The following is a 20,755-nucleotide window of genomic DNA, read 5'->3' on the forward strand; positions in this document are numbered from 1 at the left end:
GACATAAATTTTAACTATACCCAATAAACTTGAAAGTGGTACGATATAGCCGACCTTACCCTATTTAGTAACAGAAAACCTTGTAGAAAACCAGTCAACACCAACAAAAAGGGTACCAAGTCTACAACACTGTATAGCGTCAACATCTGGACGGTCTTCAGAAAACCAGGCAGTGCCTTCTGTGGAACGAAAATCCACACCAGAACCTACGTCATTTATTGAACCAGTGGCCGGCACCTCGAAGGACTTTACGGAAGCCATACCAGAAGTACCTGACACAAACAGTGATATAACACCTGGAAAACTGTTACAGCAAATATCTCCAGTCCCTTGCGTGCAGCGGGTTGAGACTGCACGAAAACGTAGTCAACAGGTCGCAACAATTTTAACTTCCACGGCTAATTTGACGGCCAAAAAAATGAAACAAGAAGAGATGAAGGAAAGGAAGGCTAAAAAAGATTTAAAATTATGTAACGCAAAACAACCTATGAGAAAACTAAACAAGAGCAAGAATATTGAATCTTGTGAATCTGATAGCGAGGATAATATATCTTTACATGATACGAGTGATGATGATGGTGATTCAGAAGCTGCATGTGTTGGATGTGGAGAGGAATATGAACACACAAAGAAAAAAGACGATTGGATTAAGTGCATTCGGTGTGAAATGTGGTATCATGAAGGATGTAGCAAATATCAAGACGTTTGTGATTTGTGTGGAAAAGTAATTTCTAAAAAGAAATAAAAAAATTACCCTAAATCAACAACCAGTATAAAAATAATAATATTTTTTTACTTCCTAAACTTGAGAAATGTTTACTTTCGTTTATCGTTTTTTTAAATAAATATGATAATATATATTGCTTGTTTTATTTATAATTTTTGAGAAAGGCATCACTCCCTAATACATGAGGCATCTCACCCGCGTAGTCGGGTGAGATGGCCAAAAACATTTTTTACTCTTTTATATTTTTAAATCTTGTTAGTTTGCAATAATTAAATTATGATTACAGTATGTTATTCTTGAATTAATGTTACACTCTTCACAATTTTTTCAATAAGAAATAATTTAACACTATCGAGAAGCAATTTTTTTTGCTAAGGCGAGTCATCTATCCCTGACTTACCCTAATCAAAGTGTTGATGGAAGCAAAAGTATATTGCTGCACAGAAAAAATAAAGCATTCGTTTACTATTACAAACAGAGTGAGTACTGTACACTTTTTACTGCACAGAGAAAACAGTTTTCTTGAAATTAGAAAAATAGTTTCTTTGAAAGTTATTTCATTGGTTAAAGCAAATATTCTAGTGCACACGACATATTTCTTTATATGTACAAAAACGCAAATTTTCTATTTAGAATCGGTTTTCTTTGTTTAGTATCTATGGTGACTTCTTAAATTAAAAAAATATTTTTTCAACTGAATGGCACCATACTCTTTATGCGGTAAATCTTATACTTCTTGGATTAAAGTATTTATTTTGCTTGATTAAGTTTACTGCAACATTGTTATAAAAAAGGTTTCTTAAACGCAAGCAAAATCTCAATTTTCATTTAAGCATGACTTCATTCTGTAGTCAGCATTTCAGTTTAATTGCGATTGTACGCGAGCTTACGTGCAAGTGCAACGCATCGAGAGCGCAACTTATTCGCTCACTGCGTAGTGCGTTGTGTGGTTTAATCATGGACGAGCTACTAAAAAACAATGAATTAGAACATTTGATTGAAAATTTCAAAGGTAAGTAAAACTCTATTTTTAGTATTGAGCTCTCGAACAACTTTATCTTAACGCAAATAAAAAAATCAATAAAAGTACGTTTTAACCAACCTTTACTTTAAGCGTATGCTATTTTTGTTTCAAAGAAATATTACTTAGTAGAAAGAATATTTCTTTCGGGGGAAGAATTGATGATTTTAGTTTTAAAACAAGTGCGTACTGTAGTCATTCTAGCAGTCTTTTTTGATTTTCACTCAGTTATGCGCGTTTCTAAGATGTGTTGTGAGTGTCTAATCAATTGACTAGTACATAATATCATTTTTTATTGTTTAGAAGAGAAGATAACACCGGATGTCCTTCTACAACTCGCCGATTCTCACATAGAAAAGTTGTGCCCAGCAATTGGAGATCAACTACGACTCCGCCGTTTAATTCACGCACTGAGTTCCGCGAAAAAGGTACGTGCCTACTAATATATTGTGTTACTGAGTTCAGATACCGATTACTAGTTAACTTAAATGTGCACTTTTGGTCGTGGAGTAAACGGATGTTATGCGCAACTCGATACAAAAATGTTTTGCAAAAATTTTTAGATACCTACATTACATGTCGTTCAGATTCCTCAACAAAGGTATGGAATAAGTTAATAATCTTAAGAAATGCTTTTTAAGGTGACAAAATACAAAGACATATTTAAAGATTTCCAAAAAGAAGACAAAACATAGAATTTTTTTCAATTCTACAATCAAATTTATTCATGTTTTGACAACTATCTGTAGTTACAAAGTAAACATCATGTATAGGTTAAGTAGATGGTTGATCAGATCACATCAGTACTAGTTCGCTGCAACAAAAAATATGGAAAAAACCGAAAATTTTATATTCAAAGGGGATATTTTGTTTGCTAGTTACGGATTATTAAATTAGATCAACTTTTTAACGGGGGAAAAACTACCCTTAATTTTTAAATAGTGAAGAGGGGTTGAGTGATATCTCATTTTAAAGGTCATTTAAATATATAGCTTGAATGCCTTATTTTGTGTATGCTTTTAGTACTTTCGGAAAAATCAACTAAAAAGTGTTGTACAAATATATAAGCTTTCATTTATCAAATGATGCTAAAACAAAACGAATGTTACTTATATTGTTGAAAAGCTATATTTAAATGACCTTTAAAACGAAACATCTCTTAACCCTTCTTTCCTATTTAAAAATCAAGGGTGGTTTCCACCCCCGTTGAAATTTTGATCTAATTGAATCAATTGCGTGTAACTTTCTATCTGTTTTTTTTTGTAAGCAGGTATCCGTATCGGATTTAAATTCTTTGGATTATCAAGAGCAAGGCAATGAACCTGAAATTATCGTTGAAAACATAACACCTCTCAGAACGCCGCAAAATCCAGTAATAATCCAAGAAATATTTGCAGAAGAACCGCCACAAAAAATACCTAAACTAAATGACGATATTTTGTTAGTTCTTAATACGGAATCAGGGCCGTCTACATCTTCACTTACTACAACCGAAACTTGGACGTCAGGACCATCTTCTTCTTCTCTTCTGACAACCGCTGAATCTTGGACGTCTGATCACGTATTGGAAAGCGCTGTTAATAACAGTTTAAATGACACATTACAAGTCATTAACTTAAATTTGAAAGAGTTATTACTTTCCAATGCATTAGGCAGAGTGCTCTCACTTAAAGGACAAAAAAATAAAAAATTAACTTTTGCGGACAGAAATTGTTTATCGGAAATCATTATATCATATTTTTTGAACAAAAATATTAAACTAGATAACTCGTCAATATCTTGTCTAGCGGAAAAAATCGTGGAGGTTTTTTCAGATGAAAAAAGGGAGACCTACTATGTAAGTCCAATAACAAAAAGAAGATCATTGACTAACAAACCCATCACCGCCATCAAAGGTAAACTAATTGATAAATATAGAAATCGTACCTATGCTTTAAAGAAAGCTTTAGGTATTACAAAACCTACAGAGCAGCCACATGATATAGGTAAAAATATTTTAAAAGTAAAAAATTACGCTAAATTTACAAAATTTTTCAGAGATTCCATCAAGAGAAGCTGTTGACAGTCAGATCTGGTTAAAACACAATGTTGAGCCCAGAGATGAAGTTCTAGTGCATTGGACCAATTCGTTCAACATTAGAGCCAATCGCACGGCGTTATCAAGCATTGAAAATTTCTTTACGGACTGGCCCATTTTAGAAACACAATGGGCACCGGACTTGGTAGTTGTTTCGGTTTTATGTGTAAAACTTGTTTTTTACAAGCTACTTTTAGGTGGATTATGATTTTCGTCAAATGTTTCAAGTTGATATTGATATTCAAGAAGCATTCCTGACGTTTTTTGATAGGTTGCTGGAAGCTAAAAGAAAGCAGCTATCGGCAATTGATGCAACTTTACTTGAATTATTGAACACAGAAATAACGCAAGGTACTTAACTATTTTAATCATATTGTAAGCACTTCTCTTCAAACATCAACCGTAATTGCTCGTTTCTTTAACTGCAACCTAGTTTACATGAAATGAAATTGATTGGTTTAGCTTGAAAATATTAAAAGGTTTGATTAGTCACTGGACATCTGATCACGTGACGTGAATGTAACAAGTGATTAATTTATTTATGATAAGCTTTATAACTATATTATTACTATTAACATGTATATTTATTTCTATTTGCAGATTCCAAAAATGCAATAAAGATCCATCTAATTTCATCGCTAATTCCACCTCGCAGCAGCACTAGAATTAAACGTCAAGTGTGGAAACCGTCTTCAACAGAAGCTCGTGATGGTCTTCTTTTGCATGTTTTAACACCAGCAGACCTTTCAGACGCAAAGCAGAAAAGAACAGATTACTATTATAATAAAGGTCTTACCATTCAACCGTATATGGTCTTAGTTGGACCAACTTTAGGCAATGTAAGTAGTTTCTATGTGGTCGTGGATAATCATACCTACAAACTAAGCTCTGTGCTATCTGCACTTGACTTTTGTTTTAAAGTGCACCACGTATTGGATGCACAGTATTCTTTTGAGTGCAGACATTTGTGGTATGTTATTCAGTGGTATGTGTATAATTTAAAAACAAAGAATGATTTAAAAATACCTTATGTTCAAAATATTTTTTAAGTATTTTCTATAGTAATTACAATTTCATATATTTTTTATTAGAATGTAAATAGCGTTTAAAAAAGTGTTTCGAATATGTATCTATAATCTTGAAATCTATATTTTGTATTGTATTAGATTGGTTATAAGTCCAGTGTTGTCATTAGCGTCATTATGGAATGTTTTAAATGTTTGAAAACATTTACTAGCGGTGATGTTTTAGTGTCCCATATTAAGCTTACACATCCTTTTTGTGAAAGGTACGAGTGTAAAAAATGTAACAAATCTTATCCACTTTTAGACAGACTAAGAAAACATTTCAGGTTTGAGCACAAACATGATTCACATAATGTACCTAAAACTAATTTTGAAGACGATGCATGCACCTCTTCCCATCTAACCGAATTTTTAAACAGTAGCAAAACTGAAGATATTATCAATAATAGTCTAGCAAAAACCACTTTGTCCGATTTTCAAACGAAGATTATCACAATGATTGCTCAACTTTATAATATACCTTCACTTCCTCGTAATATTTTACAAATGATTATAGACTTTTTTAAAGAATTACTAAATAGTGCTTTTTCATATATACAATCGAATTTTCGTATAAATGATGATACAGAATTTTCTTTAAGCGGTGTTAAATGTTGTAATTTATTAAAATTATTTGAAGAAATTGAATTAGTATTTAATGAATTTAGATCAGAACATTTAAGATTTAAGTTTTTTACCAAGACAAGTTCTTATATTAAACCAGAATCTTTCTTTATTTCAGAAAAATCTATACCGCATAGCAGTGCTGTAACACCCACAATGATTTTTCAAAGAGTAGAAGGACAAAAAATTTCTTTAAGATTAATGTTACAAAAATATTTAGAAGTACCCGGTGTTTATGAGACTATTACGTCCTATATGGCAGACGAATGCTCTCAGACTGGTGATAATATCACAAGTATTTTTCAAGGGAATGTTTGGAAGCAAATGAAGGTACACCACAAAGACAAAAACATGTTTCCTTTGTATTGATATTTTGATGATTTTGAGTCGTGCAACCCTCTTGGGTCAAAATCTGGAATACATAAAATTGGTGCTGTTTATATTAGCTTAGCTGGTGTACCCCCTTTGTATTCCAGCACATTAGATAACATATTATTGGCCCAGTTATTTTATTCATCAGATAGAACTGAATTTGGCAATAAAAAAGTATTCACAAACCTCATTCAAGAGCTAAAATATTTAGAAACTAATGGTATATGTGTTAGTACTAAATCGGGAAAGTATCAAATATATTTTACGTTATTTGCAATTTTGGGTGACAATTTAGGTCTAAATGCAATACTTGGTTTTAATGAAAGTTTTAACTCGACTTACTTTTGTAGGATATGTAAAATGTCAAAAGATATTACACAATGTTCATCATCTCTCAATATGAGTTTAATTAGAAATCCTATAAATTATGAAGAAGACGCCTCTTCTTTGTCATTCGGAATTAAAGAACCGTGCATTTGGAATGAATTATGTTGTTTTCACGTAACAGTCCAAATTTCATGTGATGTAATGCACGATTTGTTGGAAGGGACTCTTAGGTATGAAATGGCATATATAATAAACAAATTAATTAATAGAAAGTATATAACGTTACCACATTTAAATGAAAGAATAAAATACTTCAAAATTTGTGAGGCAGACCGTGGAAATCCAATACCGGAAATCAAAAATGAGCATTTGAAAAAAAATTATATTACCATGAGTGCATCAGAAATGTTAGCTTTCGTGACTTATTTTGGTATGATCGTAGGTGATCTGATACCACAAGACGATGAAGTGTGGTTGTTTTATTTATTAACCAATGAAATTGTTAATATTCTGTAAGACAATATCAAAAAGACAGTAGTATATCTTCAAACACTACTTGAAGAACATCACGTATTATATTCTGAACTGTTTAATACAACACTTAAACCAAAACATCACATATTACTACATTACCCATCACTAATTCTGAATATTGGTCTTCCTACAAACTTATGGACAATGAGGTTTGAAGGCTATCATAAAATATTAAAAAGCATTGCCAATAGCATTACCTCTAGAAAAAATATTTTACTGTCTTTGTCAATAAAGAATCAGCTCCGCTTGTCATACAAAATTTTAGCAAAAGAAGGCTTTTCAGCCAATGTGCAATACAAAATTATTAATCCTGAGTTGTCAAGTAGTATTAGATCAATTATAAGGAATACATATGAAAATCTGTGTTTAGACGAAGCTTTTGAAGTTTCTTGGGTAAAAGTATATAATATTTTGTACAAGTGTGGATTTGTGCTGGAAAGTTTTATAGATGATGAAAATAATAAAACGTGTTTTTGTAGAATTGATCAAATTTTTATAATCTCCCCTAATTCTAGCGATATTGTGTTTTTTGCATCACGGTTGCATACAATTGGTTACGACACACATGTGCAAGCATACGAAGTATCTGATGAAACTTTTGGTTCCATTATATTACGTTACAGCGAGATTTCTAATATAACACCGTATACCTAGTACACTGAGCGAAAAGTATTGTTTAAATTTAACAAATCAATTTGTTTAGGTAACATTTATTTATCGTTACATACCGTTTTTAACTCTTAAGATCGTTTATTAAACATTAAGATAGACATTCTTTAATATATAAAAAATCATATAGTATCTGTGTGTATTTTAGATATTAATATACTGGTATAGTTTTAAACAAATCACCTTTAGGATGAGCGCTTACAAGTCTAAAATAACATGATACTTTGTAACAGTAAAGAATGCTGAGCTTATTATGAACCATTATGATTTTGCTGACGAGGTAAGCGCGTTATTATACGAAGTACCATACTGATGCATACAGCAAAGTTGATGTGTTCAGTTGACATCTTGTTTTATTTTACATCTTGTTTTTGAGGATTTGATAGTGTTGCGCAGTTAATTGAATTAGTCTACTGGGGTGATATTATAAAACATTGTCAATGTGATTTGCGTTTATTTCCTGAAAATCGAAATCCAACAAATCGCATCTGTTGTGCAGTTTCAATTTTGTGATGGACCGGAATCTAGCGGAAATTGTTGAGGCGGCGGGTTTAGCGGATTTTTCTGAAGTATTTGTAGGTAAGTGACTTAAGTGAGTACCTTTATTAGTTTCTAAAGTAGTGTAGTAGTACTATTTTGCAACAGACAGAAAAAAACACAAACATGCATTCCTCGCATGCTATACATAAGGGATTTGCAGTTCATTTTAACTCGCAATTATTCACAAGAAATTTGCATTGATCCATTGTTCATTGCTAGAGAATTGGGTGAAAAAAATTTTAAATAATGTAAAATTCAGTTACTTAGACTGTTGGTTTTCAGTATTTACTTCAAATAGCAAATTTAAAATTTCCATCTTTTCCATATAATATTGAGAGTTGCAAATGAATCTTTAGGACACATTTTAAATGATTGTTTTATCCTTTCAGCTCATGGGATAACATCCGATATTCTCCCTGAATTATTGAAGGGGGAAAATATAAAAGAAATCATTCCGAAGTTAGGGGAAAGGATTATTTTTAAGCGAAAATTAGAGCAATATTTGCATCGAAATGAACCACCCAGTAACACCGAGTAAGTTCAAATTTAATCCCTCTCTTTATTAACGAGCTCCTGGCGAGTTCATAATTTTGTGATGTCTGTCCGTCTTCCTATCCGTTAGCACGATATCTCGAAAACGAATGGACCAATTGCGATGAAATTTTGCTTGTGGATTTTTTATCAAATTTGTAGATCGAAGTTCGTGAATTTGCAATGTAGGTCAAAAAATAAGGAGCCATTTGCCACATAATACACAATGTCAAGCTATATAGACATACTCAGGAGCTAGTTTGCTATATTTGCTTAATTTAGTTACTTTTGAGTTTGCAAAAAAATTTTTAACAGTTTGTCTCGCAGTTTTTGGTTGTTTTACTTGGGAAATAAATAGACAAATTTTGTTTTTGGTAACTAATGTTGTCTCGGTATCCGAATTCATTGAAATTGCATCCTCATTTTATAGAAAAAAGTAGTATTGCGTTCTTTGATTTTTCCACTCAGCACAGTTGCGAAAATTTCATTTTCTTGTAGGATAAAAAATATACCCTGGTAAAAATTATCTGTTTCATAAAAATCACTGTATAAAACAGCATTCGAAGCAATATGTATGGTTTAGATTTTTGGTTTTGTTTTATGTTGCAGAGATTTCGAACAGAGCACTACACCATCAGTATCGGAAACCAATTTTCTAATACTTTCTTCTGTCGCACCATCTCCATCAGTAGTTTCACATAGCTCCGATCCACTGGAATATAACTTAACCGATCCAGTTGAGTATAGTTTTCCTCTGTCCTTACCGCAACCCGAGCCGCAACCTGAACCGGAAAGTGAACCTAAAAAACAGAAAACGCTAAAAAGCTACCTAGAAAATTTTGATTTAAAGAACCTTTTAAGTGGGTCTGCTGTAGGGAAAGCACTTCTATCCTGGTATGACATCAAGGGGGGATTTGACAGCACTCGTCAAAGTTACCTGGTTGATATCATCACGACCGAAATTTTGAATTATACGACGTAAGTTTATTTATGTTTAGTATCCATTTTATGTTACTTTTATAGGCATTTGAAAAACGAAGACTTCAATTTCTTGAGTTCTAAAATCATCGCATTGTTTCCATGCGAAACTAAAGAAGCGTATTACCTTCCGCCCATAAAGAAAAGAGACTCCCGAGATAATAAACCTGGTGTAGCGAAAGGGAAACTGGTAGATAAATTTAGAAACAAATTGACATTTCTTAGAGAATCGGGCATATTGCCAACTAGGAGTGGAGACAAGAGTACTGAAGCATGCGACGATGTGCAAGAGCGTGCAGAGTTTGATTCTGGTAACATCATTTTAAGTATTGTTTTGTTTAAGTTAATCATTTCTAATTGACAGATGAGACTGTAAAAAAAAGTGTCGTTTGGCTTGAACACAATAGGGAACCATTTGAAGAAGTCTGCAAGCATTGGGATATAACTTTTCATTGTCGGCGTCAACAATATTTGAAGGGAGAAAAAGATGGAAAAGAATATTTGTTAGAGTATCCTATTTTGAAACTTACTATAGGTTTAACGTTGGTGAGTGTGTTTTGAATTATGGTATCAAAATAATTATTCTTATCAAGTTGGTAGTATCACCTTCACTTGGATATCGATGTGTTTAAATATTTTAAAAATTATCTGTTAAATGCATACCTGACTATTATTATGATTAATTATTTAAAATTTCAGATTGAAAGGGACTTCGAAAGAATTTATCCGCAAAAACCAGACATATTTTCTAGTTGGGAAACTGTAATATCTAAATTAATAAAACTAAGGAAACAATTTGTGACAATTGATAGTGACAAAATTTTGATAGATATATTGGATTCTGAAAATATTAATAAAGGTAAGCGTTTTTCATTAGTTGAGTTAAATTAGAGGGAATCAAACCGAAAAAAAAACTTTTTCAAAAACCAAAAACTGGAATTTAAATTTTTTGAACATCACTGACAAGCTTTCAATCATTGGATATTACTTACCTCTTTCGTTTTGATGCATGTGTTAGGTATATAGATATACCATTGAACAAAATAGTGTTTTTATTCAATGCTTATGCAGAATATAAAACATTGGATATTATGAAATATTCAGGGACGTGATCTGAAAGGAGCCCCCTAAACAAATGAGCAGTAGAAACTAATACTTCTTTTTATTGTAGATTATAAGCATTATGTGATGATTTCCTTACTGGGGTCATTACTTCCATACAAATCGAGACATATTTATGGAAGTAAGCAATGGAAGCCCAAAATAAGTGATTGCAAGGAGGGAATTATCTTAAAAGCAGAGGTAGAGTGAATTACTATTTATTTTAAATATGCAATGTTAGAACCCGCTTTTCATCAATTCACATCCATGTTGATTCACAATTTACGCTTAATTTCACATTTCTCTTATCACGAGACAATAATTAATCATAATTACTATCCTAATTATTAAATTTTATATTGTTCTTTGCATATAATTTGTGGATCTGAACTCGGAAACTGACATAGAGGAAATATGTAGCCTCTTATTTAAATTTAATTTTTCAATATGAGTACGTAAAGGGTAGGTTTGGAGTAGGTATCTACACTCATTGTCATATTAATTTATTTGACCTGTTTTGAGTTTCAACCTATAAGTATATCATTTTCAACGAAATGGATCCCGTTAACGTTATATACGAGGGTTATATATGAACTGTATTATTTTTATTTTCAGTTTCCAGCTGATGTGGAAACTCTTATTGAGTCAAAAGTACAGAAGCTTAGTTCCCTGGATATTCCCATACAGCCGTTCATTATAGTCCAAGGGTCCGGAGCAGTTATACAAAAAACCTATGCCTATATGTTTGGGGAATTATATCCTGTCGCTACTGTTCTAAAGGCGCTAGATATATGCTTCAAAGCGTATCATGTATACCATATAAGGTATCAATTCCAATCCGAACACATATGGACATTTATTCAAAACTCCATTTACAATCTGTATACAAAATGGGACACTAAAATCCCAAATATAATTGATATTATCAATAAGTTAAAACGCGTATAAGTGATTTATGTTTCATTATTCTATTACTTACGTATGCTATACTTGTTTTGTAGAATATGTTTTTTTGTAGAGTATGTTTTAGTTCATTTGAGAACAAAGACTTTTTTGTTTCACATGTTAAAGCTTTGCATAAGTATGAAGAAAATTTTACCTGTGGGTTTCAGAGTTGTTTACAGAGATTTAGGACACTTTATTGTTTAAAAAGGCATATAAACGCCAAGCACCCAAATGTTCAAAATGATACTCCAAGTACTATCATCGTGCAATCTGTATACACTGAAACTGAATCTAGCGTTTGCTCCACTGGAAGTATTAACGATCAACCAATTATTGAAAACTGTAAGTTTAATGATAATTATTTTGATTTGATTATTGCCTTCCTCATAAAATTTTACAAAAACACAAATGTGACAAGAAAATACATACAAGAAGTAGTTGAAACCACACATGAATTATTTGGTGATTTATTTTCAAATTTTATTGCTATATTAAACTCGGTCTCTGATAAAATACCTGAAGAAGTCTACGTTAAATTTAAGACAATTTTTTCAAGTAATCCTTTTCAAGAAATTCTAACTGAACATAACAGATTTAAATATTTCGAAAATAGTTGTAGTTTTATTAAAGCAAATAATGTAGAGATTGGTAGAGTGCTGGAGGATAAAAGAAAGCATGGTTCAGTTTACTTAGATTTTAGATGGTGCAATGCACAGATTGTACCCATACATAAGGTTTTAAAGCGCTTTTTAGAGACTGATAACGTATTATCAGTTATATTGAAATATATCGATACGGAGTCTAAAAATTCTGAAACAATTACTAGCATGTTCAATGCTTCTTTATGGAAAACTATGAAAGAAAGACTTAAAAAAGACATTGTCCTCCCGCTCATCATATACTTCGATGATTTTGAATGTGGTAATCCCTTGGGAACTCAAGCTGGATTACATAAAGTAGGTGCAGTATATTTTACAGTTGGGGGAATCCCACCGCAATATTCATCAAGACTGCAAAATTTGTTTTTATTTGGATTTTTTTATTCTTCGGACAGAATCATTTTGGGGAATAAAGCTATATTACAAATATTCTTTAACGAAATTTTGGAATTGGAAACCGATGGAATAAATGTTAATTTTTCTGGGGAGGACATTAAAGTCTATTTCAGTTTATTTTTGGTTTTGGGAGATAATTTAGGGGTCAACTCGCTACTTGGTATGAGGGAAAATTTTTCTTCAGGCTATTATTGCCGATTTTGTTTCTGTTCTAAGGTGGAATGTGACTCTATGTGTGTTGAAGATGAAACTAGTATAAGGAATCCAAATAATTATATGCAGGATGTGTCCAACAAAACTAGAGGTGTCAAGGAATACTGCATTTTAAACGATTTACCCAATTTTCACACAACGATAAATACTGCATGTGATATTATGCACGATTTACACGAGGGTGTTTGCCGTTATGACATGGCCCACATTTTATACCGATTTATATATGTAAAAAGATTTTTTAGATTAGAAGTGTTAAATCGCAGGATTAAGTATTTTGATTACAATCAAAAATTGGATGTAGGAAACAAAATTCCTACAATAATAGAAAGTCAAATTAAAAGAAAGTGTTTAACAATGTCAGCTTCTGAAATGTTAGCGTTTGTGGTGTACTTCTCATTGCTAGTTTTCGACTTGATCGATCGTGAAGATGAAGGATGGTCTTTTTATTGCTTGTTATATGAAGTAATATTGTGCAGTACTAAAGAAGAGTTCAGCTTAGATGAATTGAAATATTTTAAACAGTTGATCAAACAACATAATCAGTTATACCTTGATTTATTTACAGAAAAACTTAAACCCAAATACCATTTTTTGACTCATTACCCAAGTATAATAGAAAAAATTGGACCCATTTGTAGAGTATCATCCATTCGATTTGAAGCGTTCCACCGGGTTGGAAAAACCAATGCACACATTGTCACATCGCGAGTTAACATCTTAAAAACATTATCACTTCGATATCAACTTCAACTTTGTTACCGTTTTCATAGCAAAATTGGGTTACGAGATAATTTAGAGTTTGGAAAAACAAAAAACACAATGGATGAAACCCATAGAATTTTATTAAAAGATCGCGTACCGAATTCAGCATCTCTTTTCGAAGTTGAGTCATTTAAATTTAATGGAGTGAATTTCACAATTGGTTGCGCGTTGATACTTCCAGAGGATGAAGGTGAATTACCTGTAGTTGGTATTGTAAAGTCTATATTTTCTACAGAAGATGAATGTGTGTTTTTATTTTGTAATGTTATTACCGATATCACTATACAGCCTGATAGGTGTAGCTATATGTTGAACACATTCTCCAATAACTTTAAATTTTATTCTATCAATCAATTTAAACGAATACGGACGTTTAATATACATTTGGTTGCTGGTGGAAAATATGTTTTAAATATGTTTAAAGTAGAATAAGTAATTTGTTATTTTTCTTTTTATTATTAGTAAAGTAAACATATAGGTTTTTAAGGGAGTTACATATTTTTAGGATTTTCTACTGGATTTTTTTTAAATAAACATTGATTTGGATCCTTTGTTGTTAATATTATTTAACTTACATCCCATTTAATCCTATCAAATATTTATTAACAGTTAATAAGTATTTTGTATCCATCAAAGTGCATAATTCTTAAATCACTTTGTGATTAGTAGAGAAATTGTGGTAAGTATAATTTATACCGGAATTAATACAAAACATTTCTTAATAATAAAATACCTTTATATTTATATTATCATATATTCCATTATAATTATTAAACAAAATTTAATAGTAGTTTGGCCTTCTTTAACAGTTAGTAAATATCAAATTTATAGTTATTTTACAACATTACTATTAAAAAGTTTGTGGCATTGGGTATAATGATTGTATGTTAACAGTTAATGAATAGCATTGTCTTCAAACAAATATGTAGGATTGATTTCAATTATTTATTGCTTAATGGTGAAAATACTGTTTGTAGGTGTTAAGTTATCTTTACTCACCATAATTGAGTAAACTATTTGCTAATAGAAATCTTTTATTTGTTTGTTGATATTTGAACTTAATATTTGTTAACTCAAAATAAAATTTGTTTACTCTAAGCAAACTTTTTTCTCAGTGTACGCATCACTCTAGTGACAGAACTCTTGTGAAATCTTATTAAAAACCAATTTTGGTGACAACACTGGACTTATTTGTTTTTGTGTGTATTTTAGTTTTAGTTTAGTTATGTTATTATTATCTTATTTTTTGTATAGTATCTCTACTGCATTTATAAATAACGAAAATAATAAAAATATTCAACAAAATATTTTTTATTTGTTTAGGTACAGAAAATTTCAATGAATTACTATTCTTAATTTAAGTGTATTGTTTATTAAATACAAAGCATAAAGCACTAAATGCAAACACATTTTTTCTTATATGAACATAAATTGTTCTACATCCAAAGAATTAATTATTTAAATTAAAGTAAATGACACTTTGTTGGAATCAAATAAAAACTATGTCAATAAACATGCAGTTTTGCATTGAAATATTATTCTTTTAGTTGAAAAAAATGTTTTTTCGTTGTAAAAAGTATTTTATGGTAGTTAACAAAATATTTCATAAATCGAAAAAAATAATTTTTTTGAAACAACAATACGTCTTTATTATAGTCAAATAATATTTTGTTTATGTAATGGTAATATTTCTTTATAAATCCAAAGAAATCTTCTTTAACCTTGAAAGAAATATTCATTGACGCTATTTAAAGTCGAAATTTCTTTAGACCAAAGAAAATTTTTTTGAGTTAAAACAGTTTTTTTCTCTGTGTAGCATTAAAGAAATGCCTTATATTATTCCTTTCTGCGAACTGGTATGCTAGTCTTCTGACATCTGTACTGCCGTCCTAAGCAAGAAGGCAGTATCTCCAATTTTTACCATTGTTGGTTTTCTACTTGCTATAGGTTCCTTACACTATTTTACCGGTCCTTGCAAAGTTAGAAAGCCGTAAGTGCTCATGCATTGGTGTGGTAAATGATCGACATTGCAGTATCTCCACTTGTTGTTGAATATTCCTAAGCAAAAAGATAGTAAGAACCATATACAAGACTTAAAGGTAGTATCTCCCACACAAAATGGAGATACTGCTTTTTAATCTAGCAACTGCATGACCTTATCGCGAGATGCCCCACCAGAAATGTCATTTGCGCGTTTAAGTTGAAGCTTGTCAGTTGGTTCTTCTTTTTCATTTCTTTATATAAACTGTGGTGGTATTGGTGTACCATAATTACAGTTCCTCCAAAAAGCTGACAGAATTGATATGTTTAAAAGAGTTGTGTTTCTACAAAGAATAAACGTTTTCAACGAAACCTTTGTCGCAGTTGGAAAAAAAAACAGAAAATCAAGCCCTTTGCGTGCCTCTGGCATGAGTGCATAGCAGGACGTAAAAAGGAAGATTTGATAAGCACAATTTTATTCATGCATGTATGTTGCACATGCGTGATGTAGAAAATATAATAATTGGGCTTGATAACTGTGCAGGCCAAAACAAGAACTGGTAACTGTTCTCTTACTTAGTCTACATTATCAATTCTAATGAAATTTCAGCATAAACAATAACCCTTAGATATTTTGAACTAGGGCATAAGTCTTTGCAGCGGATGAAAAAAGTGTATGACTTTTCTGATTTTGTATCTTGCGTTCAATCAGCTAATTCTGGAAAAGTGGATACCAAAGAAATGAAGCTGGAAGATTTCTTTCTTTGGCCTGATAACTCGTCAATTTACAAAATAAATCATACAACACCTCGACCCTAGTTAAAAGATATGGTTGAAGTTGTTGCTCGACGAGGTCTCTTTAATTATATTTTATAAAACAAGTTTCGGTTCAAATGAAACCAAAGATTTACATTTTTTGAAATTTAAAGTAGCCAAAGGTGGCTTCAAACCACCAACAGTGATTTCCAAAGCAAGAGGGATTAAAGAAGAAAGAAAGCAAGCGATTTTGCAAAATTTGTTAACATTGATACCTGAAAATCGCAAACAATTTTGGCAGAATCTTCTCTTCAATGATACAGCCGCTGACTTAAGATTGAAAGTTAGATGATATTTAAAGGGTTTTTTTTGTTTGTTTTTACCCTGGTTTTTACATTAATGAAATTTTGATTGAATTTTTAATTTTGACTATTTTGTAACACTTACTGATAAGAAAATTCTTTAATAAAGTTAATAAAGCGAAATGCGTTTTGTTGTTAATAATGCAATCCGTTGGGGAAAATACTACACTAAAAAGCAGTAACCGCATCAACTAATAGGATTTACTGATTTTTTGTGTACATCATTCCCATCGTTTCTAATAACATACCTAGCTTGAAAGCAGTAACCGCCATTTTATTTATAATTTATGGAAATATGATATCAAAATATAAACTTGCGATTTCCGACCAGGACTGACGATTTGTTTTCCTTGGTGCCATATTTATTTTTCGGAAGTTCCTTATATAAGCAAGAAAAATTACAACATGAATATTACCTTTCGGCACAGAATAATAGGATAGAAAACACCGCGTGTTTATAAAATGGGATACTATCCCGTTTTAGCAAGACGGCCGGTGTCCCATTTTATCAACATGTAAACATCGACTAAAAACAAAACACCATTTTGTAACCTACAAACTGAACCCAATAATTTTACCTTTAAAGTAAAGGCATATGATAGGGAAACTAATAACTGTAGTAGCGTTTCAATCTGACCAACTGATAAAAGGGTACGCTTACGATTGTTAACTAAATTTCTTATACGAAAATTGTGAAAAAGTTTCAAACTCACCTGTAGCCGCTTGTGATACCAACGGAGCTTCGGTAAAACTGTAGCAGATGTCTTTCTCTGTGGACAATCACATATAACGTTTCGCAATAGGTGGCGCCTAAGCATCACTGCAAAACTAACAGTGTCCCATTTTAAACAGTGTCCCGTTTTAGGTAACTTTCCTTTATAATTGCAATTTTTCAGTAGGTACCTATATAATACTGTAGTTGTATGTGTTGTAGGCACACAATCTTGTTTAAAAAACAATTTTGTTTTAGTACGTTATATAGGTACTTACAAAAGGTTTATAACGAGTTTGTACTTGTATCTGATACAAGTTGTTTTACGTGTCACCTATTTCATTAGAACATGTTGTATTCTTAACCAATTTTTCTCTATGACTTACTAACGGATTTTTTCAGTGTGTGTGATTGAAGTCTACCTGCTCCTGTGTTCTTCACTATGCCTTCACAAACAAGACATTTTGCAGCAGGTCGTCCCTTATCTTTTATTAATTGAAATTTTAAACGTTCAAAGTTAATGTTTGGCCTTCGACCACGGTTACTCATTATTATCTCTGTAATATTCAAATTATTCACAAATCTTGATCAAATACAAACTCACCAGCTGATTATAACCTAACCTATATCGTTCAGTCGACATTAGTCTACAATTTTCGACATTGTTGACACGAATACAAATTGTCGACGTAAATATGACATGTGTATGTCGACTATTATAGCGAAATCCATTGGTGAAAAAATGCGCACCGAGTGCAAATTTTTATAAACCATTGGTCATTGTAGTGCAAGCAGAAGCGTAGCGTCGGGGGGGCACGGGGGGGCACGTGCCCCCCCAACTTAACAACCGGCGATAGTCCTCATCAAGCATTATACACACAAATAACACGCCTATTCATTGATGATAAACCAATAAAATAATAAACTCTTATTTCGTTATTTCCAATTATTTAAATGCAACTTAGGCCCGATCTATTCACCTCCCTGTAACGGCTGTAACTTTAATCTGCCGGTAAATTCCATGGATACCATTGTTGACACAATCGTTGTCTAGGTACTTACTTGCCCATTAAATTTACTGGAAGATGAATAGACCGGCCCTTAGAAGTGAAATTCCGTAATAATTTATTTAACTTGACGAATTTTCCGACGTTTTAAATGCATTTTAAACGCATGGTACTTTAAATGATTGCGCACGGTTCCGTTTTATGCTACTGAATATCTTGAATTTACGGCAACGGCGCCAATGGAGGATTTTAAATTTTAACCCCCTCCCTAGTGGTCAACCGACAACCGTACGCTGCTGGTACCAGGTACCACTGACTTAAGCCATAAGGTGGCGCCACGCGGACGCGACGCGCCAGCGCTTCCGCGTTAATAAAATACTTATGATAGTCGTTACTCGTTAGTCACTAGTCAGTCAGTAAGTTTGCGCGTCTTTTTTAAGTGTTAAGTATTATATAGACTTTCTATCAGTTTACCTTCATCTAAAATCAAGTTAGTGAGTTTTTGGTGCTTCTGTGGTTAGTTATTAGTTTATTTATTATTCGCGTCTTCGCGATTCGCGAACCGAAAAGGAAGAGGATGGATAAATTTGTCATTGTGACGAGAAAGTCACGACCATCAAAAGACTCTACCCCTAGTAACTTTACAAATGACTCTTCTCAAATACCATCTACCTCACAGTCATCGAAAGAGTCATACACGGCACCAGCGGATCAGAGCACTGATGAACATTCCAGAGGAGGAAAAGTTGAAGATTATCAAGTGCGCAAAAGTGGAAAACCTGGTTCACAAGAGCGAGACCCTGGAACAGGAATTGAAAGTGTGGATTTAACTGCTGGACCTTATCAACCAAGTGTTAACTATCCAAAAGAAGTAGTGCTTGGGAAAATGCGTTCTTTTAAATCATCTTGGTACTCTGATTTTAAGTGGCTTGAGTACAGTATTATCAAAGACTGCCTTTTGCTTTCCTTGTCGTGTATTTCAACGTGTTAAAAAGGGGCGTGGAGAAGAGTCATTTACCACAGTAGGTGTCAGTAATTGGAAAAAGGCCATAGAAAAATTTAAGAAGCATGAAAAATGTGATACACATCGATCTTCAATGCTATTTTTGAGTGAAATGCGATCGAAGGGAAGTACAGTAGCAGATGCATTGTCATCAACACGAGCAAAACAAGTGAAATTAAACTGGGATTACGTGAGTTTTATTTTTGAAAACATTTTATTTTTGGGGAAGCAATGTATAGCTCTGAGAGGCCATGATGAAAGTGCAACATCTTTAAATAAGGGTAATTTTTTGGAGTTGTTGCAACTGCGTTTGCGAGATAAACCCGAAATGACAGATTTTACGGAGTCGAAAATTCGATCTTACACTAGCGCCACGATTCAAAATGAAATGATCGAGATTGTTAAAACATCCATCTTAGATAGAATAATAAACGAAATAAATTTAGCGTCGTGCTATTCAATAATTTGTGACGAAACAACCGATATTTCGACGAAAGAACAAGTTTCTGTTTGTGTGAGGTACCCATTTCGTGATGATAGTGGGATTGTAGTGAAAGAACGTTTTTTAGGCTTTATAGATGTTGAAAATACAACCGGTGCAAACCTACATCACATTATAAAGAACTTTTTGAGAAATTTAGGTCTTGACCTTTCCAAAATTAGGGGTCAGGCGTACGATGGGGCATCCAATATGAGTGGAGAATTTAATGGTGTTGCAGCAAGGTTTAAAGAAGATGAGCCTAGAGCATTATATACACACTGTCATGCTCATCTGCTTGATCTTGCTGTTATGCGATTTTGCAACGAAGTGAAAGAACTAAGAAATGCTCTTGGTTGCGTCAATTCCTTGTATACTACAATTTGTGCATCAGCCAAGAGATATGCCATATTTGAAAATATTTGCAAGAAAAGTGAGAATCAACCAACTTTTAAAAGACTTCAGAATCTTTCTAAAACTCGTTGGACTGTTCGTCATCGGGCTCTTTCTGTGATTATTGAAGAATTACCTGAAATTTTTAAAACGCTAATAATAATTTCAAATGACAAATGTAACGCAAAAGCGTCGGCAGACGCCAGTGGGTTGCTTAAGAACATGTCTGATTTCGGTTTTATTTTTTCCGTTAAATTTTTGTGCAGCATTTTGTCATTGACTGACATTTTTTCAAAGGAACTTCAAAATAAAAATTTAGATATACATTCTTTACTTCCTAAGTTAAATACGCTACTTAAGTGCTTACAGTTAAAAAGAAATGACGAATCTTTCATGCGGATCTGGAGAGACACCGAAGAGCTATGTGACAAAATTGAATCACAATCCCCCGACATAGACATAGCAAAACCCACACTTAGCAGAAGAAGGAAAGTACCTGCGAGGTTAGACTACAACAGTGG

General features: G+C 32.5%; 2 protein-coding genes across 4 annotated transcripts; both read left to right on the plus strand.

Moving 5' to 3' along the window:
• The first annotated feature begins 1,647 nt into the window (after positions 1 to 1,647).
• LOC116159436 lies at positions 1,648 to 5,743 on the plus strand. Of its 3 annotated transcripts, XM_031472404.1 has the most exons (7): positions 1,648 to 1,739; positions 2,052 to 2,176; positions 3,019 to 3,733; positions 3,786 to 3,973; positions 4,023 to 4,176; positions 4,426 to 4,664; positions 5,632 to 5,743. In XM_031472404.1, exons 1-7 carry the CDS (start codon positions 1,685 to 1,687, stop codon positions 5,659 to 5,661), a joined length of 1,506 nt encoding a protein of 501 aa, XP_031328264.1. In that variant the 5' UTR covers positions 1,648 to 1,684; the 3' UTR covers positions 5,662 to 5,743. The 3 variants fall into 3 exon arrangements, with proteins under 3 accessions (XP_031328264.1, XP_031328262.1, XP_031328263.1); XM_031472402.1 differs by lacking the exon at positions 5,632 to 5,743 and having other exon boundaries at positions 4,426 to 4,877; XM_031472403.1 differs by lacking the exon at positions 5,632 to 5,743 and having other exon boundaries at positions 3,786 to 3,970; positions 4,426 to 4,877.
• Positions 5,744 to 7,895: 2,152 nt separating this feature from the next.
• LOC116159437 lies at positions 7,896 to 12,628 on the plus strand. The gene is made up of 8 exons (XM_031472405.1): positions 7,896 to 7,994; positions 8,345 to 8,489; positions 9,096 to 9,464; positions 9,510 to 9,775; positions 9,829 to 10,010; positions 10,164 to 10,323; positions 10,636 to 10,766; positions 11,181 to 12,628. Exons 1-8 carry the CDS (start codon positions 7,928 to 7,930, stop codon positions 11,511 to 11,513), a joined length of 1,653 nt encoding a protein of 550 aa, XP_031328265.1. The 5' UTR covers positions 7,896 to 7,927; the 3' UTR covers positions 11,514 to 12,628.
• The last annotated feature ends 8,127 nt before the right edge of the window (positions 12,629 to 20,755 follow it).

The sequence above is a fragment of the Photinus pyralis genome, unplaced genomic scaffold (genome assembly GCF_008802855.1).
Source record: "Photinus pyralis isolate 1611_PpyrPB1 unplaced genomic scaffold, Ppyr1.3 Ppyr1.4_LG1, whole genome shotgun sequence".
Lineage (NCBI taxonomy): Eukaryota > Metazoa > Arthropoda > Insecta > Coleoptera > Lampyridae > Photinus > Photinus pyralis.